Source organism: Hemibagrus wyckioides, linkage group LG09 (assembly GCF_019097595.1).
Source record: "Hemibagrus wyckioides isolate EC202008001 linkage group LG09, SWU_Hwy_1.0, whole genome shotgun sequence".
NCBI lineage: Eukaryota > Metazoa > Chordata > Actinopteri > Siluriformes > Bagridae > Hemibagrus > Hemibagrus wyckioides.
Genome location: NC_080718.1, coordinates 27,585,657 through 27,613,612, shown reverse-complemented (window position 1 = coordinate 27,613,612; position 27,956 = coordinate 27,585,657). Strand labels below are relative to the sequence as shown.

Below are 27,956 nucleotides of genomic sequence, written 5' to 3'. Positions count from 1 at the left end.
GAGCAAATTGGTTTGAAGCGTTTGTCCTTCTCTGAAATAATGAAGTTGTCTTTGTGGAGTCGCAGAACGAGACGACCTGCTGAAGGCTTCGTTTTATTTTTGTGCGCAAAATGCTGGGTCTAAAAAAGGTTTTTTGAGGAAATTTTTCTTTTAGCAGTCAGCGTTATAATCTCTTGGGAAATTTGATGGACCGTGGAAGAATTTTGGGTGTCTTTGCTGTACACATATATACAGCAATACCTTGCAGATCTGCGTCTCACGATTTGCGGCTTCACTGATCCACGATGTTTTCGCAGTCCCGCGAATTCCTGCAAAACTTTTTACAGCTAATTTCGTGGCAATTTATACATTTTCATGTTTTTTAATGAGAAATTATTAAGAAAAGTTTAGTTTATTAATTAAATAATATAAATCTAAAAGTAAAATCAACAAAATATCAATATAAATGTCATTTTAATGATATTGAACGTCGCTGATATCATGTACGTACAGTACAGTCATTACAACACGCTATTGGCTGGAAGGGTTGGAAGTAGCCAATCACAGAGCATTAACAGTTTTACCTAGCAGCTGATTGGCTGTAGCTATGATTCTTTATTTGCATAATGTCACGGTTCATCTCCCCGCCCCTTGTGCTCAATGATTTCTGAGGAGATTTTCCAAGTCATATACATCTTCACTGCTAGCCCACTGGCTAACCTGAGCAAACATGACAAGATTTCTGAGAGAATATTCTGAGAGAATATTCTGAGAGTATATATATTCTTTAATGCTCACAAATCTACACTGCCAATGCTAATATATATATATATATAAAGTACAGGGTGTAATGGTGTTGTGCTTTAGAAGAAAGAGGAGTCCAAATTGGAGCTTAGGACCTTTTATAACTGTGGTGAAGTGAGCCATTCTGTTTTTTTTTGTACTGACTTCTATTAAAGGCTCATAACTTTAATATCACCTCAGGTTTGCTGTTTGTTTCAGGTTTGTTGTTTGTGCAGAAAATAAATAAAAAAGTAATAAAATAATAATAATAAAAAAAACGGAACCTTGTCCGTACTCATCAAAATCATTAAAATCATCAGTACCTGAAGTACCACAGTTCATACGACATGGTTGAAGGTTTATATTCTGACCTCGGCTATGATAAGGATTAAAAGTGGACGTGACTTTACCTGGCGGTTGCTGGGAGGGTCTGTCCACGCTGCCCGATGATGGAAGGCGGAACTGGATTCCTGCGAGGGAAAGGACACACCCCATGCTTACACAGTGTTTCAGGATCTACAGAGAAATGCCAGCATCCAAAAAAATTCACAAGTGGAAACAAATACAAACAGGAAACTGCTGAAAAGTGAACATCCAACAGCTAGGACTGTTCATGTAGCAATATATTTGCAGTATAAAAGGCTTCTATTAGTTGTATTTCAAGACAGTGGTAGCTCAAGTAATTAAGGCTCTGGGTTTTTGATTGAAAGATCAGGGTTCAAGCCCCAGCACTGCCGCTGTTCGGTCCTTGAGCAAAGCATCCAACCCTCCCTGCTCCAGAGGTGCTGTATCATGGTTGACCCTGTGCTCTGACCCCAACCCTACAAGTATGGTATACGTGAAGAAAGAATTTCACTGTGCAGTAATGTATACACCGATCAGGCATAACATAATGACCACCTGACTAATATTGTGTTGGTCAGACTTTTGCTGCCAAAACAGCCCTGACCCGTTGAGGCATGGACTTCACTAGATCCCTGAAGATGTGCTGAGGTATCTGGCACCAAGATGTTAGCAGCAGATCCTTTAAGTCCTGTAAGTTGTGAGGTGGGAACTTAATGAGATACTTACAGGACTTAAAGGATACTTTTGATAGATACTGACCACTGCAGACCGGGAACACCCCACAAGAGCTGCAGTTTTGGAGATGCTCTGATCCAGTGGTCTAGCCATCACAATTTCATCAAATTGATGAAATCAAAATCAAACTTCATCAAACTCGCTCAAATCCTTACGCTTGTCCATTTTTCCTGCTTCTAACAAATCAACTTTGAGGACAAAATGTTCACTTGCTGCCTAATATATCCCACCCACTAACAGGTGCCATGATGAGGAGATCATCAGTCTTATTCACTTCACCTGACAGTGGTCAAAATGTTATGCCTGATCTGTGTATGTGGAAAATGAATTTGTAAATCCAGAAAATCGTATCTGGTAACTTTTCCCACATAAATATTGATTTGGAATTAAGACTCATGTCTCATAATCCACATCCTAGTCTTTGAGGAACTGAAGGCCGATCTGAACTCATCAGGGAAAGACGTCTCGGCCGTCTCGACAAGCACAGGAGGAACCTAAAGCCAGAATCTGAAGGTCCTTATGGATCTGGGGCTTAGAATCATTTCGAATTTCTTCAACACTTTCAGAACAAAGCAACAATCTCGCACAATAGCCAAGCAGAGTGGATTCCTAGGTCTGCTTTTTACACTCATCCTTGAGAGATTAACTTGATTTAGCCACATTCTTTAATAACAATCTTTTTACCTTTCATCTTATTGCTGGAGCCTGAAATCCCATTGCACCTTGTTAGGAAGTAATTAGAGTGAGTTTTTTAAGGTCAAAAGATCATTATTTGTTTTTGATTATAATATATATTATACTATAATAAAATATATTATTATTATTATTTATTTATGTTTACTATGATTATTATGATTATTATTATTATTATTATTATTATTATTATTATTATTATTATATTTTATACTTTGTGGTTTAAAAGTGGCATCAGCCTGAGGATTAATTTAAGCAGAAAATCAAGTAATGAGGAGTAGGTAACACTTCAAAAATGATAATTAAATTTCAAAACAAAAGTTTTACAAGAGTATCTCAGGCAGTCCAGGAGAGAATCTGTTCTTTCTCTCTACAGGGTGCCATAACAAATCAATTAAAGCACAAGGACTGCTCAGCGTGAGACTTACCACTTCAGCTTGCTGGACAGATCTCAGTCCTTGGAAAACTGTCCAGTCCCATATCCCACAAAGCCACAAGAAAACGCTCCAGCACAACGGAAGTGCTTTTTATTATGCATTTCGATTGGTAGCATTCAGATAATTCGGAATACATTTAGAATGGTGTCTAAGAATCTAAGAAATGAATGGAAAGTGCTAGCAATGACCATACAAAGAAATATATGGAATTAATAGGAGCGCTCGACCCGTTAGCCATTGTGTGTTTCAGTGATGCGTCTACAGAAAGGAAATTTAGAGAGGCAGATTTTTGTGAAAACACACACACACACACACACACACACACACACACAAAATGTTCAGATAATATTTGTTAAGACAAAACTGATGCTGATGCTGAAATCATTCCAAAGCTCACAGTGATTGGACAGCATTGACAGTATTTAAAAAAAATTAATCAATAAAATAAAAAGTCACCATTCACGAGTATTAGCATCAGAGAAATGTCTAATGGCAAGACTAACGTATACCTTACTTTCCAGACGATATGACACTTTTTTTAGGGACGTTTAGCAAGTTTGGCAAAATGGCATGTACCTGTTTATATATATATTTTTGTAATAACCTAGTAATATTTCTTAAAAGTAATTTTTTTAATTTTACGGTAGGCATGCTACACCAGAAGCTATTGTAGTGTTGCTACATTCGGGTGGGATCTTGTGTAAACTGAGAAGATCTGAGAATAATTCGTGATGCAATATTAGCAGTTGGTGCTAAGCGTTTTTTGACAAAAGTTGCTAACATTTTTTTTTGCAAATTTAAAGAAAATTGATATTTCTGTTCATTTTGCCTCCACATAAATGAATCGACGGCTACATGCTAGCTGGCTAAAGTGTTTGGAGTATTTCAAGTAAAATAATAGCAAGGAGTCCGTCACTCACGTTCGCATCGACGTTGGCCAGTTGCCTAGCAACACTGATCTCATGACTATCTACTTCCTTTTAAAAACGCATCTAAATGCTTCATTTGTGGTCATTTATCATGGCCACCCAACCTTAGCATGGTTACCTAAATGTTGTTGACATAAAAAGTCTGGGAGTCTGGGTAGTAGTGGATCCAGAGCATTTCTGTATGATAATGCAAGTTTTATTGTAAAACTGGAACATTCTAGACTCCTGAGTTTCCAAAATTTGTGTTTGTGGCCTTTTGGAAGCACGAGTTAGCCTCCACCATGGCAGCTGGGTAGAAATCATATATGGTATGTAGTAGCTTAGTGGTTAAGGTGTTGGGCTGCTGATCAGAAGGTTGTGAGATTGAACCCAAGGTCCACCAAGCTGCCACTGTTGGACCCATGAGCAAATGTAAGTTACTCTGTATGAGGGTATCTGCCAAATGCCAGAACTCTGAAATGGACCCCCTTTTGTGCCTACGTCACAGCGCTAGCTGGAGGCAAAACAAAGGGAAAACTGGAGACAGCCAATACAAACCAGTACAGAGTTGCCTAAACAAGGAACACAAATATTCTCTTGTTGTGTTGTTGGGTTACAGAATCAACAGAGTACAGGCTCTAACTTTTATCGCATAGCTGCTGCCACTGCAGGACAAAAAAACGACAACAGCTGTGGTTAAAGGCAATAAAATGAGTGAACTGGACAGAAACAATCATCAAAAATGCTGGTGTTTGCAGCACACAGTTCATATCAGAGAAAGTTAAAGAAACTTTTGTTTTTTGTTGGTATAATTTATGGTTTGATTTCATGTCTAAATATTTCTTATGCATGCCCACCTCATCAGAAATTGGGGAACAAGTTCAATGATTTCTCATGTAATGCTAACTTTTTAGCGTGTAAGTTAGCTAACTGGTAGCTAACAACTGGAGACTAAACAAAGGAAACTGCGTCATCTCCCTTTCTACAGTTGCCTGAAGTGCTCGGTTTTTCTATCAGATAGGTGAAGATGTCAGGTCACTCAACCGGAGGTCATCCTGTCACATCGTCCATCCATCAAGCGAGCGTGTACTGGTTCCGTCTGTTAAAGTTAATTTTTTCAAATAACATTCGCAATCCTGGACATAATCAGATAAACTCTTAAGCTTAGTGGTTAAGGTGTTGGTTTACTGATCAGAAGGTCTGTTCCAGTCCCTAGTCCACCAAACTGCTGGGCCCCTGAGCAAGGCCCTTGACCATCATTTTGTATAAAATGAGATAAAAATGTAAGTTGCTCTGGATAAGGGCATCTGCTAAATGCCAGTAATGTAAAAGTCTGCCATATTAGGATGTTGTTCCATCAGTGGGAATCACCAGGTGAATGTTGCACCTACTCTGGAGCAGGTACAAATTTTAAATTCTAACTACCTGGAAACTATGAATCACTTTTGTAAACTTGAACCTGGCAGCCATTTTGGTTCCAGCTACAATAGAATAAGCTTACACCCTGCTGGTGCAACTGGCTACAGGAGTCCAGAAGATCTGGCCTTGAGCTCTGCGTGGGAATTACGGCTTCCTCTGGGTGGGAATTACGGCTTCCTTTATCGAGTATGCGGTCAGTGCTGAGTGCTGATTTAGTGGTTTAGTGGTTTAGTGGATTCTGAGTTACTGATTGGAAAGTTAAGTGTGAAAGTTCAAGTCTACATCTGGTACTGCATATTGTATAGAATTTAATGTAAATTAGTGACTCCATCATCACCCATGACAATTTGTGCTACTTAAATTGTATGAAAAATTAGAAACACTGCATTAAGAAATTTCTTACAGCTTGAATTGTGTGAAATTTAATGAAATTTTGACTCATTACTTCGAAGTGTCTTATGGTCTGGAAAATACGGCATAGCATCCGGATATGCAACTACAACAAAATAATCTCTTCGTTATTTTTTTTTTTTTAAAAATATACACTTTCTAAATTTCCATGCGATAAATTACCCGTACAGCTCAGCCCAATACTTCCTGCCTGATGAAACATGGTCAGATTCACTATGGTAAGATGGAGCAATGAGCAAGCAATAATATTTTTCTGTTTTTTGTTCTTTTTGAATGTTTTTTTAAATGCTACTGTACAGTGTTTTACTGTACTTGACAGCACCGGTGGGTTCAGTCGAAATATGTGCGTTTAACCCACTTTTTATTACTTGCCAGAAAACTCGCAGCAAAGAGGAAACATTAAACATTGTTATCAAATGAGCGAGAGTACAAGCAGGACTGAGTTCACACCCAATTCTACAGCTTTATGACTAATCCAGATCTTTTATTTTATTCACAGAATATTTTCAAATTGACCATTTACTTTGTTTTAATTTTATTTCACATTTTATTACTTTTATTTTATTTGGGGGGGGGGGGATTTTAACAGACTTTTTTTATATATTGACTGTAGATTCGCTGAACTGAAAGTATTTCATCTGACATTAAATTACATTTTCCATTACATGTATTTTACATTTTTATTTAATATTTTATTTTAACTCCGTCCAGGGTGTATCCTGCCTTGATGCCCGATGACGCCTGAGATAGGCACAGGTCCCCGGATAAGCGGTACAGACAATGAAATGAAAAAAAAAAAGAATTTTAATATTTATAGAATAATTGGAGTTAATTTAATTTTTTATTTTTTGTACCGCTCTCTTACTGCACATATAAGACATATTTTCATTGGTAGTTAGGTGGCTGGCTAACTAACAATATAGCGTCCAGTTTATTCATCCTTTCTGTCCAGTGAACAACCTAAACACTCAAACCAATCAGTATATCCACTGTCAAATTTCAGAATTATTGAACTAATTGAGAAGAAAATACTATACGATTTAGATTCTTAAGGTAAGGATTAAATTTTTGATGATATGACTATCTTTATCTGCTACAACTTGATACAATTCCAAGCAGTATCCTGTAATCGGGATCTTTGGTTACTGTTCATTTGCAAATGATTTGAATTTAGAGATGAACTGTTTTAAAAAGACAAGATACGGGCAAATCACCTAGCTAGCTTGTTTAGAATAAATACTATTCTATTAAAGATCGTTGCCCTGATTTATTTCAATCATTTTATACCTTATAATTCACTGCATCAATCTCTCCTCACTAGTTTTTAATCAAATCCCAAAGAATAAATTCTTCTACAAGAAACTTTACCAACTTTTTTTTCATACTACTTCTGGTCCTCAAGAGTTTATAGCTTTTTAATATAACTTTGCCCATTAGACTCTTGGAATTTGACCTCAATGGTCCTATTTTACATTCCAGCATAAAGAAGACAAATTGGTGGCCCTTATTTTTGATGTACAACTTAATGTTTCCTCTTTGCATATCTAATGACAGTCATATATTACTTCGGTCATTGCAGGAAAAAAAAAGAAACACAGTATACATTCAACCGTATAGTCACAATAAATCAAGAAATATCTATATAAAAATGATCATCTGTGGAGCAGGATTCAATCACCTTCTCAGTATTATTCATCCCGTGTATGTACAGTATATACGTTTGATTGTATATATGCTCGTATGGAACAGTAAGGTACAGAATGCATTCAAAATGTCACATTAACTGTGCAAACTGCAGCCGTTCAAACCCCCGTGCGTCTTCAAAAGTTTCACAGTACTAGATCCACTCGCTTGTTTTACAGCAAGGCTTTGGCTTTGAAGACTTGTAATTGAATTACCTGGAACATCATTTCAATACTTTCTTTTTTTTCTCAACAGTTTGATTTCTGTTGAATCTCAAAGTAACCGCCATTAGTCCACATTCAGAGGAAAGGATGATCAAAACCCACAAAATATATCAAAGAGATCCCTTGAGCAGTCTTTGGTCAAATGTTCGGTTTTCATCCTTTTTTTAAAACCCATTTGGACGAGGCATTTTTTATTTTTTTTAAACATTCCTTTTCTGCGGCATCAGTCAATGTTTCAACACCAGAAAATGTCTCTAATAGTCTTAGGTTATCAAAGAAAGAAGCTCTCAAAGGAACTCTAGAGAATTTTTCACCGGGAAGTTCCTGTCCACAGCCAATGCAGTCACAGTATCTACCAAAATACATTTTATTCAGAAGGAATGGCCAAACCAAGCAGACTGTAAAGTAATGTAGAGAAGCAGTTTATAGTGGGACTGAGACTTTGGTTCATGGATGAGTCATTGCTGCTCAGTGTTAAATAAGTGCTGAGTGTCCCAGGGACACTAATGCAATGTGGGTGCGACTATCAAGCTGCTTTTAGCTACGACCTCTCATTGCGGCTCATCAGCTCTGAATAAAGGATCACTTATAGCCTAAAACCTCCCTAATGGCTTCTTGGCTAACTCATTCTCTCTCCTCTTTACATTCTGTCTTCCATTCACCCACTCGCACTCTCACAAAGAACAGACACACCTGTAAACATTTTTGCTTCATTACCACACACTCTTTTTCTTCAGCCTCTGATTTAGAAATCCTGTGATGCACCACGTGTGGCTTCGAGTTACTCAAATAGACAGAGACATATAAGACATCTCTGAGTTATTGGAGTATTTCTTGTGGTAGATCTCCATGCTGGCACTCCTGGACATGGGCATTCGTCCCCGTAACCTTCGTTGCCATCTAATCCAAAGGAAATCTCTACAAGCCGGAGATGAGCTGCTGGCCCTGGTTCCTCTTGGAGATCCGTTATCAGTTGTTTCTCTCTTAGACACATCTAAGGCAGCCTGAAGTTCTAGAAGGGACAAGTTAAATGGGTGCACAGTTGCAGGGTCTATAGTTGCAGGAGAACTGTTACCTGGATCCACTATCTCCAGCGCCTCTTCCATAGTCAGAGTCTCAAATTCATCTGGATCATCTGGTTCCACCGAACACAGGATGGCTGAAAAGACTGTCTCTGACTCTAGGAGGTCAATCGTAGCAGAGTCGAGGGCATCTGGCTTGAGCGGGTACTCTGTAACTTCGTCGTCTGACTCTTCAGGGTACTGGTCATCTAGGTGTGGAGAAAAAGGTTCAGGAAGTGTCACTGAAGCACTCTCAAGGGTGGACAGCTGAGTCAAATAGGCAACGCTTGATTCCATGTAGGTTGGTTCTGATGGGCTAATGATTTCAGGATCCATTTCTAACCAGCTTGAAGTTCTTATGTTTAGAGGTGGGGAGTCTGACTGTTTCAGATCAATAGTTTCACTCTTTGACCACAAAACAACAGAATGAGCCTCGGGCTCAAACTTTGCTGAACTCTGAAGTGTTGGAGACATAGGTTCTGGACTCACAGGGCTTGACACCTCTAAATCTACTGGTTCTGGAGTTGCTGGCTGTAAGAAAATAGTGTCCAGTAGTTCTGGGAAAGGTGGCTCTTCAGCTGCATGGTCAGCAGGTTCATCATAATCAGTTGCCTCTGGGGTTGGAGGGTCTGGAAGATCTGTAAACCCTGGACTGGGCAAACCAGGGTCCAAGGATTCTAAACTTGGCCATTTCAAATCAGTAAGATCCATTGACTCTGGCGTCAGTGGATTCAGCACAAGACAGTCACCTGGTTCAACAACTGTATAGTCTTCAATGTTGTAATCTGGGCATTCTTCACTTGGCTCAATCAGTACAATGGGGCTTACAGGTTTTCGAACTGGATGCTGATGCTGCTCAGTTGCTACATGCCGACCTGAAGATAGTGGACATGGCTCAACTTCTTTTAAAGGCTCTTGAATGAAGGGATATAATACAGATGGATCAAGAGACTCTTGTGGAGGTGATGATTCTGAAGAACTGCTGTCTGGATCCAATTTTGGCCAATGCAAACTTGCTAGGTTTACAGGCTCTAGGTTTGTGATATCTAGTACAAATGAGTCCACCCCTTCAGACATTGAAACTTTTGAATAATATCTAGGGTCTAAAGGTAGTTCTGGTTCTGGAGGATCAGGAGGGGTCATCGGATCAGGATCCAGTTCAGGCCAGCTTAGTAATGACAGGTCCACAGGTTCTGGAGGAGTCAAGTTGGCATAGGTTAAATCATCAAGCTCTGCCAATTGAGAATTTGGGTCTGTTTGGAATAAAGGTCTGGAAGTGGAGACATGCAGGATATTTTTATCTAAAGGCTCCGGATCTGGTGAATGCATGGCTAAAACATTTGGATCAATGGGTGAAGGGCAGTTCACTGCTGCATCTGCTGTGTTCTGTCGCACCAAAGTTTTGCTCCCAGCCTGGGTACTGACAGATACATGATCAGAACGATTTTGAGATCCCTTTGCCCAGTTTGGAGACCATGTGTTGTAGCGCTGTGCAAAAGTGGAAAAGTTGCTGTTAAAGGCCCGAAGCTCTGTGCACAGATCCCGTCTGAGCTCAGCTAGTTCCTTTCGCATGGCTGACACATCCTCCCTCCACTGCTGGCTAATCGCAAGAGCCAGGTCAGCTGTCTCTTGTACACTTGATGGAACAGGTCGTGGCCTGACAGGGATACTGGGCTTGTGTGGGGACAGTGAGGGAACTGTGGTAGAAGAAAGATTACTGTACAGGCTTCGTGATTCACTTTCTCTCGTAGGATGGCTCAGATCCCTCTGTGACATGGAGGTCATGTCTGCCTCCTTGTTGAAAAAATTGTCCTCATTAAGTAAACCAGTGCCCTCGAGCACTTCATTCCCCTCTGGAAGACAAACATAAACAAGCGGGAGAGTATATGATGTTCCTACAGGTCTGGACAGCTAGAGACACTGTGATGCTCACTATAGACTTTATTCCAAAGCATGAAACAAACACGTGTGAGCCAAATTACATAAGATTAGGTCTTATCCTGTGCTACCTTTGTGTGAAAACAAAGGTTTCTTACCGCAGTTCTGTTGTATACAAATTGTACAAAATTATATAATTATATTTATCCTAAAGAGCTATCTTTGGAACAATCAATAGGACACTGGATATCTTAGTCAGTTCTAGGAACTGTCAAATAATGTGAATTGAGTCTATTTTGGTTGGTGTGCAAGAAAATGACATTATGGTTGCTATAGCTTCAGCGCTGAGTGCTAATGTCGAGTTATTACAGGCAATGGGCTTATTTTGACTCACATTACTGTGGGTTTGTTTCATGCTGTTACTCTGCCTTCTCACTCAAACATTTATTTGCATGTACTTTTCCCACGTCTCGAAGCACAAAACAGAGAGTTCTACCCGAGGGGAAACCTGGAGAGAATAATAACAACCACATCTCTGTGAGTATAATCAAGTCCCTCATCCCTCCAACTAGCAGAAGCTCTATGTTTTGTGCATTGAAAAGAGACAAATGCGAGCAAAGCTTTCAACCTAATCTCTCTGTGTGTCTCAGCAGAGCAGGTATGAACCCTATTGAATATGAAAGGCCCACACAGACCCTTTAAAAACTCTGAGCAGGAATAACCAAGTGGAACCATGAAGGGTTCTCTTGACACACAAAGTCAAGTTTTTGTGGGAGAGCCAAAACAGTTCAGTTCCCAAGATGATTGCAAATATATTTCAGTGAGAAGGCAGTGTAAACATACTGAAAGTCTCTCCAGCTGTCCCTAGCCCTGTTTCCTAAAAGGCCAAAAAACCAGAAGCCGCCTGGATCTGAGTGTCTCATAATGATGCTCATATCCACCCCCCCTCCCCCACCCCAAGATCGTTTGCAACTTGTTACACCGTTCATTGTTAACAATCTCTGAAAATTCAAGACATTCAAGAGCTTTACCAGCCACAGGCCCTGTGGGAGAGAGAACTCAACACTGAAATGGTTTTGAAAACAGCTGTACATCACAGAAAAAAATAGTGAGAGAGAAAAATAGATAAAGGGAATGGAAACAAACTAGAGAATCCGGGAGAATGAGAGCATACGAAGCCCACTGAGTGAGAAGCATTGAACCGGGAAGCGTTTCCAGATCGCATCATATTCCAGCTCATCACTTCTCAACCCCTCCCTGCCTGCTCCGTAAGCTAGCCAGAAAATCAGGCAAAATCTGATATCTTTACAAGAATGTACACAGTGGAATAATGCAAGGACACTGATTGGGAAAGGCAGTTATAATTGGATGTTTCACTTTTCAGCTGTTTCTGCTTTATTTCTTTTCCCCTGAGAGTCTGAATTCAATAGGGTTCATAGCCTAACTCTCTAAGGCACACCAGAACTTACCTGTTTTGTTTTTTTTTCTTTTGGTATTTTCTTTTGGTCTGTTTTTTTCTTTTTTTTGCCAGACAGAACAGTCACTTTGCTCATACGCAAATTACATGCATGCATGCCATGCCAAACACAGTACATTATACATGCATGTGCCACTACATTGAAAAGATACCAATACCAGAGAGATACAAATTAGCATAATTGTACTAATATACGCTGGAATAAATCCAAACATGAGCTCTAACAGTGAAAAACAGGGGTGGACAAATCATGAATTCATGAAGTGAAATCTCCAAGCCTAATGTTTTGATCGCCTTGAAACCGGCTAAGCTAAAATGTCATAGCTAAGATAAATTAAATAAAACGTGCTCTGAGCTAGTTAGCTAATCAAATGAGTTCATTCTGACTAAAAGAAACAGAACGTTTCTAGAGGAATCTCTCCTCTGTTCTCTCCTCACGTTGCACACTTCTCTTCTGTCAACAGCTTTAACCAGAAAGTGACTGTGTGGAGTAAAGAGAAGAGTTATATGATGGATGCTTGGTTTCCACACGCTGAAAAGATCGTCTGTCATCTGTGTATGCTAACTGATCCGCCTATACGAAAGCGCTCTACCGTCAGCCAGAAGGCCTTGATTGAAGTGTCTAGTGTGGCAGGTGAGATTGGGGTGCACTCGCTATAGATACAGCCTACAAATGAATATCCTGGACATGAACTCTGCTTGTCCTGGGTGCCCCGACTAATGATTTGTCCACCCTTGACTGACCAATGTTCTAGACTATCTCTCAGATTTGCTATGAATGCACAATGTACCTTATATTCTTTCCACTTATTTGCTCTAATATGCCATTCTAGGCCACATAAATCTACTATTTGTTTCAAATAATGAATGAAATTAATTACTACAGCAGGAACATGCAAACATTTCCAAAACGACTGGCCCACCGCAAGCTTAACTCTGAGCTTAAGGATCGGGTTCAGGATTTACATATGTAACTATAATGTAAAGAATAAAACACTCTGTAATAAAATAATCAACTACAGGATGGCAAGTCGAATCAGAATTATGGCCATCACCCTGAGGTTGATTACTTAACCATAACGACACAGTCCTGAAGTGTTTTATTCCTCTTATACCACAGCAGCTTGCCAACGATTATTATTCTTTTTGTTACTTATTAACAAACGTCACTCTTTTTTATTTATTTCTAGTTAAACGTTGCAGAACAAAACAGTTACGCGTAAAGTTATCACTTACATTATGGCAGCTATAAACATTATTTCCTCACCAGCCTCTGTTTTTTTTCTCTCTTCTAAAGTTAATAAGACAAAAAAACATGAAGCTTGATATATTAAGCATTTCATAAACACTAAATAAACATTTACGTCAATGACTATAACGAATATAATATTTCTTTGTTAAATAGCGTTATTAGCTTTAAATCACGTAAACTGTTACTATAGAAACAAAAACATATTCGAATGATTGCATTAATAAAACGTGATTTAAAGCTGCAATACTGTCAGCAGACACCTTTTGACCAATCAGAATGGAGAACTGGACAGTGCTGTGGTATAAATGTTAAATCGCCATACAGCTTGAGTGTATTTATTTCCCTGTTAGTCCCGTTAAACCGGAAGCTTCAAGGCTTTTCATAATGAACCAGACGACGGAACCTCAGCCAGGTGACTCACCAGCCGTGGACCTGATGGTGGAGGTGACAGTGGACGAGCTCATGGAAGGCACACACTCGTCATCCTGTGAGTAGCCGGCCTGGATGGCACGCAGGTAGCTGTGGCTGCGTGTGCGGAAGCAACCGGGCAAATCCAGCGCCTCCATGGCCTGCGACTCCACCTCGCTGAACACCGACTCACACACCGACTCGAACTGGCCGTTCATCTCGGCCTCGCTCACCTGAAATCACCAGAACGCAAGGTGGGGAATCAGTTTTTTTTTTCTGATTTCTGTTCTCATCTTTCCCACTTTTAGAACATTCTCTTTTTCAGAAAGTAGGCGTTTAGCAACTACTTTCTTGTCATACTTCTCAAGAATTTTCAACAGACATGATTGGTGCATCTCTGGATCTATGAGGCTAACAGCAAAAGTCCATATCTCCATCCATCTTCAGTAAGAGCTTTATCCTGGACAGAGTTACAGAGGATTTAGAGCTTATCCCAGGAACACTGGGCACAGATGGAATGCTAACCAACCACCACGCATGCTAATTCCCTTCCTGGTCTGCTTTTGGAAGGTTTGAGGCAGCTCTGAATAAAGTTGCACACAATACTAGCTTAAAAGCAGAACTTCACACTCATGACAAGGAAGATGATCACTGCTGAATCTGGTGACTAGATACAAATCTGTAAAGTCTGCAAGTCTGAAGTAAAATGAATTATGACATTCTTTTTTCATTTATGAACTGAGTTAACCGGGAAAAACTCGCTGATAAACATCTCCAAAGTCCTGAAAGATTTGCTAATCTCCAAGATCTCAGATCTCCATCGCGTTCTAGCACAGAATGTATTGTCCTTTTAGAACCTGCAAAGGCACTGAGTACAGGGATGTAGAGGAAAAAACCTTATCTTAAAGACATATTGAACACATTCAGTATGATCTGTTTGGGTGGTGGGCTTTAGATTTAAAAGACTGATAAGTCAGATGATTAACAAACATAAGAAGTGAGGTTTAAGTCTTTAAGTCTGATTTTTTCCTTGCTGTTCAAAGCTCCAAAAGCTGTCCAGCTCACAGTAAAGCACATATAAGCATTATCACTATAATACATGTTTAAACCTAAGAATAAAACATATGCACAGATTTTTTAAGAATGAGAATGCTGGAGGAACATACGACTTGTCCATATGACTTGACTAGGTCCATGTCATCTTTAACCCTGATCCTCAGCATCACCTTTCTTCAAAACTACTACATGTACTTCAAACTCCATGACTCCACTGTAGTCTGTACACCCTGTACACCCTGTACTCCACTGAACTCCACTATAGTCCACTGTGATCCTTTATTCCACTGTATTCTGCACGTCTTGTACTCCACTGTACTTCCTTGTACTCTATACACCCTGTATGCCACTGTACCCTGTACATCTTGTACCTTAATTCACCATACTCCATTGTACTCCACTGTACTCCATACACCCTGTACTACAGTGACTCCACTCTACCCCACAGTACTCCACTGTACTACATCTGCTCCAAACTCCATGTACTACAGTGGCCCTATTATACTCCACTGTACTCCAAACTCCATGACTCCACTGTAATTCACTGTACTCTGTACTCCACTGTACTCCACTATGCTCCACTGTGATCCTCTATACTTCACAGCACTCTAGTACACTCTACTGTACGCCACTCTATACTCCACTGTACTTCACTGTACACCCTATACTCCACTGTAACCTGTACACCTTCTACTCCACTGTATTGCACTGTACTGTATACACCTTGTCTGCCTATGTCTATGTACCCTGTACACCTTGTACTTTACTTTACTCCACTTTACTCTGTACTCCATGTAGTACAGTGACTCAAGTATACTCCATGTACTCTGTACACCATGTACACCCTGTACTACTGTGACTCCATTCTACCCCACTGTACTCCACTGTACAACATGGTCAGTGACCCCATGTACTAAACTCCATGTACTATATGCATTAGGATTAGTGAAATAATAAGGCACTAATAGCAAACACTGGTAAGATGGACCCAAATTTTGGTCGACCCTTCCTTCAGTCTGAGTAGAATGACCTTCAGGATTAATTACTAGGTGACATGGCAGGAGAAAAGCACACTCACCTGGCTCACTTGGCTGACACAGCTAGCTTGGCTCAGCGTGCTAACTGCCCTCATGTAGCTCTGGTTCCTTGAGCGAAATTTGGGTGAGTTGTAATTGGGTGATGGGTCCAGCGTGATGCTGGGGTGGATTTCCCTGGACGCTTGCAGGTGGTAGCTCTGACTGAACAGAGATAGAGGGAGAAAGAGGGATTGTAGGAAGAGTTTAGAAAGACATGTTATATACAGTTTTTGTCAAATTATGTTTCTCAAGATGCATTTATAAGCAGGATACAAAGCAATCAGGACATTTAACCAGATTTCCATTCCATTCATAAGAGGATTAAGCTCAAAATGGATTAGTCTTAAGAGCTTTTGAGAAATAAGTATTAATTGTAAAGAGCATTAGGTTTTAATAAATTAAGGAACAAAGGCAGGTTTGTGTTTTAGAGCACTGATATCTCCAGCTGGACACATTTCTAAATCAAAGCAGATAGACTATAAAACCACTTTGCATTGTCCTGCATCAGTATGACTGGGAGAAGAAGTCACACCAGGACATTGACAGTTCGATGAGAACAAGCTCTGTCTCACTCCATGGAGCCTGCCAAATCACTGATGCATTTAACACCTGAAAATGGCTCCTTCGATTGGTTGTTGTCCTGAAGCTTCTGATCAATAGTGGGAAATGAAGGAAAATGCAAATCAGTGGCTTGTTAGTGAGCCAATCACGCTGAGACGGAGAAGAGGACGAGGGTCTGGATGCTAATAGGACTAAAAGGGATAAGTGCTGGCTTGGCAAAACTGCCTAAAACAAGGATCCTCTTTACCCTCTGCATATATCTTACTTTCCACCCAATCAGGGTGATTTTGTTTTTAAAGATGCAGCACATACTGTTGGAAGAACCAGTATCTTGGCAGTTTTTCTACTTCCCACATGGTTGATCATTATCTCTTAGTTTTGTCTTCGTCATCCAGGATCATTGACTGGTGTTTATTAATCCTGGATCATTGGCTGGATTTGGGAAATCACAGATCATTGACTGTTTTTTCTTAATCCAGGATCATTGGATAGTGTTTGTTAATCCAGGATCATTTACTGCTTTTTGATAATTCTAGATCATTGACTGGTTTTTGCTAGTCTAGTTTCATTAACAAGGTGTTTATTCTCCAGGTTTAATGACAGTTTATTGGATGTTTTTGATCGCTGACTATTTTAGAAGTTCAGGTTCACTGACTGTTATTTTTGGTAGACATTTTTTGCCTCAACCCTTAATTGCATAAGTTGTATAAGTCACTCTGGATAAGGGTGTCTGCCAAATGCGGTTAATGTAATTTAAAGCTTATTTACTGATTCATGCAAGTTCAGATTCTGGTGGTCCAGGTTTGTTAACAGGTACTGGGTAGAACGGATCCATTTACTGTTTTTTGTTAGTCCAGGTGCATTGACAGGTCCTTGGTTATCCTTGATCATTGACTGTTTTTGGTCTAATTTCATTAAAAGATTATTGGTATTCCATATTCCTTGACAGATTTTTCATTAACTATTTTGTAGCCTGGGTTCAATGTCTGGTTCTTGACAGTACGGGTTAACTGACAGGTTTTTGGTAGTCCAGGAACACTGACTGGTGTTTAGCAGTGTGGACTGACTGATTGAATTAATATTCATTAATGGGTGTTTGGTAGGTCACATTGATCGATTGGTTGTGGGTTAGTCAAGTTCAATTTACTGATGAGTTTCTGGGAGGCCATCGTCATTAATGGCCCCTTGGTTCTGACGGTTCATTAATGACTTTTTTGTAGAGCAGGTTTATTTGCTCTGTTCTCCATTAGGCTGCTTTGGTGATGACTTCATGCTAAGACAGGCTTATTTCCCAATTCCTTTTAAGCCAGGTTCATTAATAGGTTCATGTTACACCAAGTTCTTTGATGTTTTTTGGTAGGCTAGGTTTATTCATAACTTTTCAGGAGACCAAACTTATTGAAGGGCTCTTGGTAGGCCAAGTTCATTAATACCTTAATGACATTAAAAGCTAGGTTTTTTTATAGGCTCTAGTAAGACAGGATTATTTTACTGGCTTAGAAGGAATCTGACTTGATAATTTCACTATAGACCAGGTTCATTAATCAGTATTTGTTAAGTCAGTGTGACTGATGGCTTCTTGGTAGGCAGAGCTCGTTGATTTTTTTTTTGTAGGCAGGTTCATTAACCGGTTGTTAATGAAAAGGTTAATTAATGGGTTCTTGGAAGGCTTTGTTAATTAATAGATTTATTTATAGGATATTTCTTGGCTAAGTTTATGTTCTTGGTAAGGTATCTTTCTATCAGAACCAGCATTAACTTCTTCAGCAATCTGAGTAACAGTAGCTCGTCTGTTGGATCAGATCACATGGGCCAGCCTTCACTCCCCATGTGCATCAATGAGCCTCGGCCGTCCATGACCCTGTCTCCGGTTCACCACTGTTCCTTCCTTGGACCACTTTTGATAGATACTGACCACTGCAGACCGGGAACACCCCACAAGAGCTGCAGTTTTGGAGATGCTCTGATCCAGTGGTCTAGCCATCTTGTCAAACTCGCTCAAATCCTTGTCCATTTTTCCTGCTTCTAACATCAACTTTGAGGACAAAATGTTCACTTGCTGCCTAATATATCCCACCCACTAACAGGGGCCATGATGAGGAGATCATCAGTCTTATTCACGTCACCTCTCACTGGTCATAATGTTATGCTTGATCAGTGTATACATCTGCCCATGTGTTCCAACAAGATGAATGTTAAACACATCAGAGATCTGGAGATTAGTCTTCTTTAATGGTGAGGGAAAGTAGAACTGAATCACATGGGGCTGAACCACAGAGCCCTGGGAATGTAGGCGTGGCACTGGAAAAGTATCTACTATAGAATAATCTGATAAAGAAGATGAAATGACCTTTAACCTAAATATAGTTCAGGATTTTGGCAGAAAGTTTGCACAAGCCTGATCCTTAAGTAACCTTAAGGGGAAAATTGTGCAAATTTGATTTCACTCAGAGAAGGAGAGAGAGAGAGAGAGAGAGAGAGAGAGAGAAAGTGTGTGTGTGTGTGTGTTTGTGTGTTTGTGTGTGTGTGTGTGTGTGTGCTCACCTTAAATCTGCAGCGAAATTGGCGAGGTACTTCACCGTGTCACTGCTCGATTTATCCAAACGGTATGAGCTGCAGATGGAGAGAAGAAACAGAACAAGTGTAAGAAAAAAAACAGTACAAATGCAGGAATGTGGAGCGTGAGTAAGAACGTCCCTTATGATTTACTTAATAACAATTGTCGCTGTTATAACAGGTTTATTACTCCGTCTTATAGATACCTGAATTCCATCACTGAAACAACTTCAGAGATGATAAAGCATCTTAAAACAGGGCTGGTGATGACCCTAAATCACCTCCTGACCTTTAATTTACCCTGTTTCTCTCTCTCTCTCTCTCTCTCTCTCTCGGTGAAGCTCAGAGTGCTCGCCTTATCAGTGCCTCATCATGACAGGGACAGATTGCGCTCGACTTCTCAAAGGACAAAGGCACATGAAGAAAAACAGAAGAGAGAGAGAGAGAGAGAGAAATGAAGGAATGAGGAAGATAGCGAGGGCGACAGAAAGAGACAGCATGGAAAAGAAATACGGCAAGACAAGAACACGTGGAAAGAAAGAAACTAAGAGAAAAGTGATGAGGGAGAAAAGGAGGAAGATGAGAGAAGCAGATAACACAGGATGCAGGATGTTAAGGTCTCTGTCTCTTTCTTTCTCTCTCTCTCTCTCTCTCTCTCTCTCATTCTCTCTCTCTGTCTGTCTGACTCTTTCTATCTTTCTCTCTCTCTCTCTCTCTCTCTCTCTCTCTCACATACACACACCTACCTAAACACACACCTACCCACACACATACACATACACACACATACACACACCTGCCTACACCTACACACACACCTACTAACACACACACACACACACACACCTATTTACCTACACACATACACCTACCTAAACACCCCCCCCCCCACACACACACCTACCTATACACATACACCTGCCTACACACACACACACACATACCTATTTACCTACACACATACACCTACCTAAACAACCCCCCCACCCCCCCACACACATACACTACACAATCTCACACACACCTACACATATATACACACAAACACACAAGAAAATACTTATACCACTGCATGGAAAGTTCAGATATGAAGTGTGAAGGATTGTGTGAAAAACATCCCACACACACACACAAACACACACACACACACAAGGAAATACTCATACCACGCAGCATGAGCAAATCCCTCTCTATCTGTCTTTCTTTTCTCCTTTTTTTATTGACTCTTCATTTTCCCCAGGAAAGGAATAACACTCTATCACCACGACGACTAATAATAATAACACCACCTCCATTTCCTCTCGCGCTGAAAAATGACTGACTTTAGCTCCGAAAGCAACAAGCGTCCGCTGCTCTGAAACAAACCGGGTGATTTGTTTTTTCCTCCATCTCCAGCTCTGACCTCTGCGTATTTAAAATCACTTTCAGAATCTAAACAGATGACCTGGTGTAATGACTCAGAGCAGCGGGTTCGAGTGAGCTCACATTTATCTGGAGAAAAACTGAGAAAGCAGCTTCGGGGAACCTGTAGGCGAATATCGACTGTTCAGCGCTTTCAGATCCTGTGGAGATGCCACGTGGCACAATCGATCCTGTGTGTGTGTGTGTGTGTGTGTGGGATGTTAACCTTTTCCACATAATCCTTCACACTACGTATCTAAGTGTAACAAAGGCCAGAGTTAGGTGCTGTGCAGGTAAACCTCACTCCCCGTATCTCTGACGCTAGTGGCTGCAGTCTTTAGCATCCTTGTTAGTGTGCCTGCCTCCCATGCTGGAGACCCGGGCCATGCCAGAGACCTGGTTTCAAGACCTGCTAGGAGCGGGTGTGAGTAGGACCGGAGGGTGGGGTTACATTGGTGCTGTGACCCGGATGGAAGTGAGGGTGAGTGTAATGGGGGCCAGCGGTAGGTGCTGTGCAGGTAAACCTCACTCCCTTGATTGCAAGAAGTGCATTAGTGGCTGCAGTCTTTAGCCTCCTTGTTAGTACGCCTACCTCCCATGCCAGAGACCCGGACCATGCCTGAGACCCGGTTTCAAGACCCGCTCGGATCGGGTGCATGTAGGACCCACGGGGTTACATTGGTGCCATGACCCAGATACATTGGTCCCATGCCAGAGTCCTGGGCCATGCCTGAGACCCAGGTTCGAGACCCTCTCGGATCAGGCGTGAGTAGACCCGGGGGGATTACATTGGTGACCCAGATGGGAGCAAGGTTTAGGGGGGGTGAGAGTAACGGGGGCCAGAGGTACGTGCTTTGCAGGTAAACCTCACTCCTCTGATCTCAAGAGGCACGCTAGTGGCTGCAGTCTTTAGCCTCCTTGTTAGTGCACCCGCCTCCCATGCCGGAGACCCGGGTTCGAGCCGGGTTACATGAGCTTTCCATGTGTGACAGATTCTCAGTGAAGACACTGAGGCTTAAGGGCATTTTCTTAACACTGATTGTATATAGAAAACAAAAACTTCTTTAATAAAAAACAAGTGTAATCGTTGTCAGATTGCGGAGGTGCAAGAAGAAGAATAATCAAAGACTCTGAGACAAGCATTTTCTGGAAGATAATCAACTTTGGTGTGTAAACCATTATGTCATTGATTATTTTCCTCAAACTGCAGAAGATGGGTTGGGGCATTATTCCTGTCATATTTAACACTAAAATAATACACATCACAGTTCATCCAGCATACTCTAGAACCTTCTCTTCAAAGATGAAGAAAACCTCAAAGTGATGAAGCTAAGAGTACTTTAGACTAAAATCTTGCAGCTTTGTAGTTTTTAATCGTTTATTTTCTTACCTGTGAGTCATTAAACGCACTGTCCACTAGGGGGCGAACCTAAGCTGAAAAATCCCTCACCTGCACTTGGCCACCTTCTTTAACTTTCCATAATGAGGAGATTTGAAGAGGATAAGCTCTGGTCAGATCAGAAGTAACGTCACAGTGTGTTTTACTCCTCACGTCTGAGACGAAGCTCCAGTGTTGGATCTGTTCAACTTTAAAAGCTACAGAAAAAGCCATAAAACACAAGTAGAGCTCAGATAATGCTACTAATACAACTACTGCTATTACTCATCATCATCATCATCTTCATCTTCTTCTTCTTCTTCTTCTAGGGACTTTAGTTTGCAGATCTTCTACAGTACTGCACCTGTGTGACTACATGAACTCCTTTATGTCACACCTTCTCCTTAATGTGACACCTCCTCTTGTATGTCACGCCTCCTCAATAATGGCATTCCCCGCTCCTTTATTTCACACCTCCTCCTTTGTGTCACGCCTCCTCCTTTATGTCACACCTCCTCAATAGTGTCCCGCCTCCTCCTTTGCGCCACGCTTCCTCCTCCTTTGCACCACACCTCCCTCTTTGTCATGCCTCCTCAATAATGTCATGCCTCCTCCTTTATGTCATCTTTCAATTAGTGCTAATAATAATAATAATAATGATAATAATAATAATAATAATAATAAAAATAAGTGATAATGGGGGAGGGGGAAGACATGGAAGATCAGATATCGTCGGATCCTCGCTTTCTTCATTTATGTTTATATAAAACCCGATCCAGAAACCAGGAACATTACATCTAAGCAATCTGGAATGTGCCACGGAACTTCCTCTGGCATGGGAAGAGGCTGTGCTATATTTGGAAGGGTTTGTATTCGAGATGAATTAATCGAGGTGAATGCACAGTGCGGTGCGCTGACTCGACAGAAATGGGTCTGCGGCGGAATATAAAAATATATTAATAAATATATCAAAATAGGAATGTGTGGAATTCCTCCTGGATATATACGGCACATTAACTCATACTGCAGAACCAAAGCTTTTCTAACTCCTGTGTCACGTTCTACTCTGGAAACAACGAGCTTCTGTCCTCAGAGACGAGATAAAGAGCTAGAACTGACCACAACAACCACAACTGATGACACTGCGTTTGGTCTTGCGGTGAAAAATAACAAGAATACGTGGAGGTAAACTCACACTTTTGGACATTTCTCTAGTTTTAGATTCAGTTTATCTCTGAAATTCTGATTTCCTACACGTAAGCAGTGTATGTAGTCATTAAGTGGCATCATGGGAGATATTGCACATATTCACTACTATAATTTACTGTCTAAACGTTTCTTGTTTGCGGAATAAGGTTTATCTCCATAATGCAAATAACACATGATATTTTTGTGAAGGCCAACTGAAATCACTGAAATCACTAGCATGGAGTCTGTGATGAGTTTGCAGACCTCCAGGGGGCACTGTGGTGAAGAACATGTCGATTCTATTAGATTTTAGCGAGTGTTTAACGAGGGATATTGTCGCAAAGTGTCAAAAATTACGGAAATAATTATACTAATTATATTATACCAAATTGATCCCTAATGTGAAACCGGTTGAGGAAAAACCTCCTGAGAAGATATGAGGAGGAAACCGTGAGAGGAAGCAGACTCAAAAGGAAACGTCGTCTGGGTGACCCAGTGTTTAGAGCGTGATTCTGAATTATTTACCTTCTATAACTGTGGGCTACATGGATATAAAAGTGCAAGCAGGAAATTCATTCTAGTTTTAACAACCTAACAGGATTGAGGTTATGAGGAACTGATCAGTACGGTGGCTGAGAAGGCGCAAAACAAAATAAATCAGAAAACAGAATAACAAATACAAAAAAAAAAAAAAAAACACAAAACAAAATAACAAATCCGGGAAAAAATTACAAATCTGAAAACAAAAAAACAGATACAAAACAAAAATAACAAATACCAAAAAATAACAAACCAGAAGAAAAAAAAGAATCCAAGGACGATTCAGACAAACTGGAAAAGTTCGGTATAGTGTGTGAATGGAATTCTGACCTCTGATTGGACGAGACATCGGTCACTCAGGATCTACAGGAAGTCCAGCAGTAGCTGCAGCAGTAGAAAGTGAGTATGTGTGTGTATGAACACAGCTCTGCTCTTATAGCGCTCCTTACATCCTTTAATCGGGAATAGTTTGGTCTTCCCAACATTCCTGCATTCTTCCGGTGTGTTTTTAGAGATCGCAAACTAATCTTTACTCCATGATACGCTATCAGTTTATCCAAAATGAATAGAAAAATGGTTTAAAGTGAAGGCAGAACTCCACACATGTACAAGAAATAAAGATGGATACACAATTTCCTACTTTCTGTATATCCTGAGTGACAGGTGTCTCGTCCAATCAGAGGTAAGAATTCTGTTCACAAACTATTCCTACCTTTACCACTGTGTCTGAATCATCCGTGTCTTTCCGGGTTTGTTTTTGTGTTTTGTACTCCTCAGCCACCGTAGATCAGTGATGGAGAATTGAGCCCAAAATATAAAAAATATCGAATGCTGTCGATTCCTGCCCTCCATGGTGGTACCTGTGTGGTCAGTACCTCACCTCTGGTCTGATAGCTGCCTCTGCAGCACGCTCTTGATGAGGCCGCCGGGCCGAGCGCTCTTCTGCGGCGAGTTTTTCGGACTTCCGTCCGAGTCGCCGCTCTCCTCGTCTCCCATCGCCTTCACGTAGCTGCTGCTCCTCATCCGCCGACATGGGATCTCATCGTCTTTTACCCCAGGGTATCCGCCCCACTCGTCCTGAGGGACCTACACACACACACACACAAACACACACACACACACACACACACAAACATTTGTTTTTTTATCATGTTGCTGAATTTGTTATATTGCTTTACTGTATGACTTTGTACACATTTTATCAGGAAATCATCACGAGTGAAAGGACAGATTTTCCACGATCCCGAATGAATTAATTCTAATAAAAGATTCGGAATAATTTCCAAACCAGAAACTCTGTAGCTCATGGGATCCAAAGTTGCGTACACGTGTGGTACAAGTTTATGGCTAAAACAGTGACAGCTGTTTCAAGATTTTATTCACACAACATGTTTTGGTTTTCTGCAATCTGGACGAGTCTCTTCACGTCATACAGCAGAGCGAGAGAGAGAGAGAGAGAGAGAGAGAGAGACAGAGAGAGAAGTTGTGTGTAATCTCTGGATGATTTTTTTTTTTCTTTACACACAAAAACAGAATTATTTCCTCATTTCTCACTGAAACATCATGAGAGTGTGAGTGGATAAATCTGCAGCCATAAGAAAAGCTTGCTCAGAGTTCCAGATTCGCTCAACAATCAAGAACCAGAGCTGTGGATGATAAAAATAACATGAAATGCACATAGAGTAGCTTTACACATCATCATGCTAAACCCTGCTTTTACCCCTGGGGTATCATCATGCTAAACCCTGCCTCATATCAGGTGAAAACCAGGAGGTAGAGACGCTTAACAAAAACGCCTCGGTAGATCGAGTCAGGAGGCAAAACGCCCGACATCATGGAAGTGTGCGCCATAGCGAGGGGGAAATACGTCACGCTGAAACATTAGAAGGAAGGAAGGAAGGAAGGAAGGAAGGAAGGAAGGAAAGAAAGAAAGAAAGAAAGAAAGAAAGAAAGAAAGAAAGAAAGAAAGAATAAAGAAAGAAAGAAAGAAAGAAAGAAAGAAAGAAAGAAAGAAAGAAAGAAAGAAGACTACATAAACCCAGGATTCTGTTGAACTGGAGTGCACTAGGACCCAGGGGAAATGTGATCGCAAGAAATAAAGGAATCAGATCTAAAATTCTCCCAGCTCTTGTAACACCACTGTGTTCATGATGAATCTGATTCTCACTGAGAGTGTGTACAGAATATCTCATTATTGACCTGATATGAAATTAGACTGCTTTTTGAAAGCAAACAAACAAACAAAAGTTTCTCTGAATATTTCTTATTTTAGAAGACCAGTGGCAGCTGCAGTGACGTGAGCTTGAGGAACATCCAGAGCGTGGACGTGTGAGCCAGCCCGGAGACCACGAGGCGCCTGGATCTCTGACTGTTTCAGACTGAAGGAAGAATAAAAATCCTTTCATTAGGTTTCGGAGACGATGGAACGGCCCGCTCCGTCTTGGCAGGAAGAACCGAGCCGGGAATTTCTCTTTCATGATCTAGCAGAGAAGCTCCCTGTCTGTGCCTGCCTGCCTGCCTGCCTCCGGTCACACGGACTGATTAAATCACACAGGACGTCTCGCTCCTCATCATTAATTCAGCAGCAGAACTGTAAAACACTTAAGAGCTTCTTTTACACTTTATAGTCTGATTGGTGTAAACAATACACACAGAATTTTCGAGGATCACCAAGGATGATTATTATTTTATACACTGATCAGGCATAACATTATGACCACCTGCCTAATATTGCCAGAACAGCCCTGACTCGTCCTGCACTGTGTATTCTGACCCCATTCTATCAGAACCAGGGTTAATGTCTTGTAGCTCGTCTGTTGGATCGGATCACACGGACCAGCCTTCATTCCCCACGTGCATCAATGAGCCTTGGCCGCCCATGACCCTGTCTCTGGTTCACCACTGTTCCTTCCTTGGACCACTTTTGATAGATACTGACCACTGCAGACCGGGAACACCCCACAAGAGCTGCAGTTTTGGAGATGCTCTGATCCAGTGGTCTAGCCATCACAATTTGGCCCTTCGTCAAACTCGCTCAAATCCTTACGCTTGTCCATTTTTCCTGCTTCTAACATCAACTTTGAGGACAAAATGTTCACCTGCTGCCTAATATATCCCACCCACTAACAGGTGCCATGATGAGGAGATCATCAGTCTTATTCACTTCACCTCTCAGTGGTCAGAATGCCCCTCTCCTGTAAAAACTCACAAAACACTTCAGGATCTTCTGGTAGAGGAAAATGACGTCATCACACCGTCTGAGAGCGCTTCAGGTTTTAAAATAGAAAAACTAATTCAAATCAAGTTTAATTTTAGGAGTATTGTGTCATTCTGACAGAACATGAGAGTACTGGGGTTCGAGATGAAGACTCATTCACAGCTTAAGAGCAGAACCTGGGTTTATCCAGCTCTAATCATCGACACTAACCTACAACACCCTCTACATTCCTAAACCCCGCCTTAATCTTCTGATTATTTACTGTACATATTCACGCATCAACAACCCTGATAGGATAAATCCAGCGTGCGACTTCCGCTAATGTTTCAGCGTGACGTAAACATTACAGGAAGTATGGAGTAACAGAGGAAACAGGAGCTCGGAAATAAGAGAAGAAACAGGAAGTAGAGAATAAAAAAGGGTAACAGGAACTGGGGAATAACAGGAAACAAGAAAGCGGAGAATAAACAGGATGTACGGAATAACAGAGAACAGAGGAAGTAGGGAACCATAGAGGAAACAGGAACTGGGGAATAAGAGAGGAAACAGGAAGCATGGAGTAACAGAAGAAAAAGGAACTCAGAAATAAGAGAGGAAACAGGAAGTATGGAGTAACAGAGGAAACAGGAGCTCGGAAATAAAAGAGGAAACAGGAAGTATGGAGTAACAGGGGAAACAGGAGCTCGGAAATAAGAGAAGAAACAGGAAGTAGAGAATAAAAAAGGGTAACAGGAACTGGGGAATAACAGGAAACAAGAAAGTGGAGAATAAACAGGATGTACGGAATAACAGAGAAGAGAGGAAGTAGGGAACAAGAAAGGAAAAAGGAACTGGGGAATAACAGGTAACAAGAAAACATAGAATAACAGAGGAAACAGGAAGTAGGGAACAGAAAACACAGGAAGTAGGAAATAATGGAGAAAAGAGGAAGAGAGGAAGTAGGAAACAATAGAGGAAACATGAAGTATGGAGTAACAGAAGAAACAGGAACTCAGAAATAAGAGAGGAAAACAGGAAGTAGGGAACAGCAGAGGAAACAGGGATGCAGGAACAATAGAAGACAGGAAGTAAGAACTAACAGCAAATTCAGGAAGTAGGGAAGAGAAGAATAGAGAGAAAAATGAGGAAATATCAGATCTGAGTATTTTTCATTTGTGAGAAAAAGGAACGTGAGACGAAAAAAAAAACATTCGAAAAGATTCCCTAAAGCTAGTCAGTTCCATGCTAACGAAAAAGCAGCGGTCAACTTCCTGTCCATTCAAAAGAGAGAGAGAGAGAGAGAGAGAGAGA

The 27,956-nt window shown here is 40.9% G+C and overlaps 1 protein-coding gene across 7 annotated transcripts in view; it reads right to left on the bottom strand.

Annotated features, from left to right (window-relative positions):
• dlgap2a (discs, large (Drosophila) homolog-associated protein 2a) overlaps positions 1-27,956 on the bottom strand; it is a 269,101-nt gene that overhangs the window by 42,360 nt on the left and 198,785 nt on the right. For 6 of the 7 annotated variants that reach the window (XM_058398495.1, XM_058398496.1, XM_058398497.1 and 3 more), the window contains 5 exons: positions 24,330-24,535; positions 18,931-18,999; positions 15,828-15,987; positions 13,707-13,926; positions 3,083-10,531 (listed from right to left, as the gene is read on the bottom strand). In XM_058398495.1, the coding sequence (XP_058254478.1) occupies positions 8,403-10,531; positions 13,707-13,926; positions 15,828-15,987; positions 18,931-18,999; positions 24,330-24,535 (2,784 nt within the window). In that variant the 3' untranslated portion in view covers positions 3,083-8,402. Of the gene's footprint in view, positions 1-1,172; positions 1,233-3,082; positions 10,532-13,706; positions 13,927-15,827; positions 15,988-18,930; positions 19,000-24,329; positions 24,536-27,956 lie in introns of those variants that run through there. The other variant, XM_058398500.1, reaches the window with a different exon arrangement.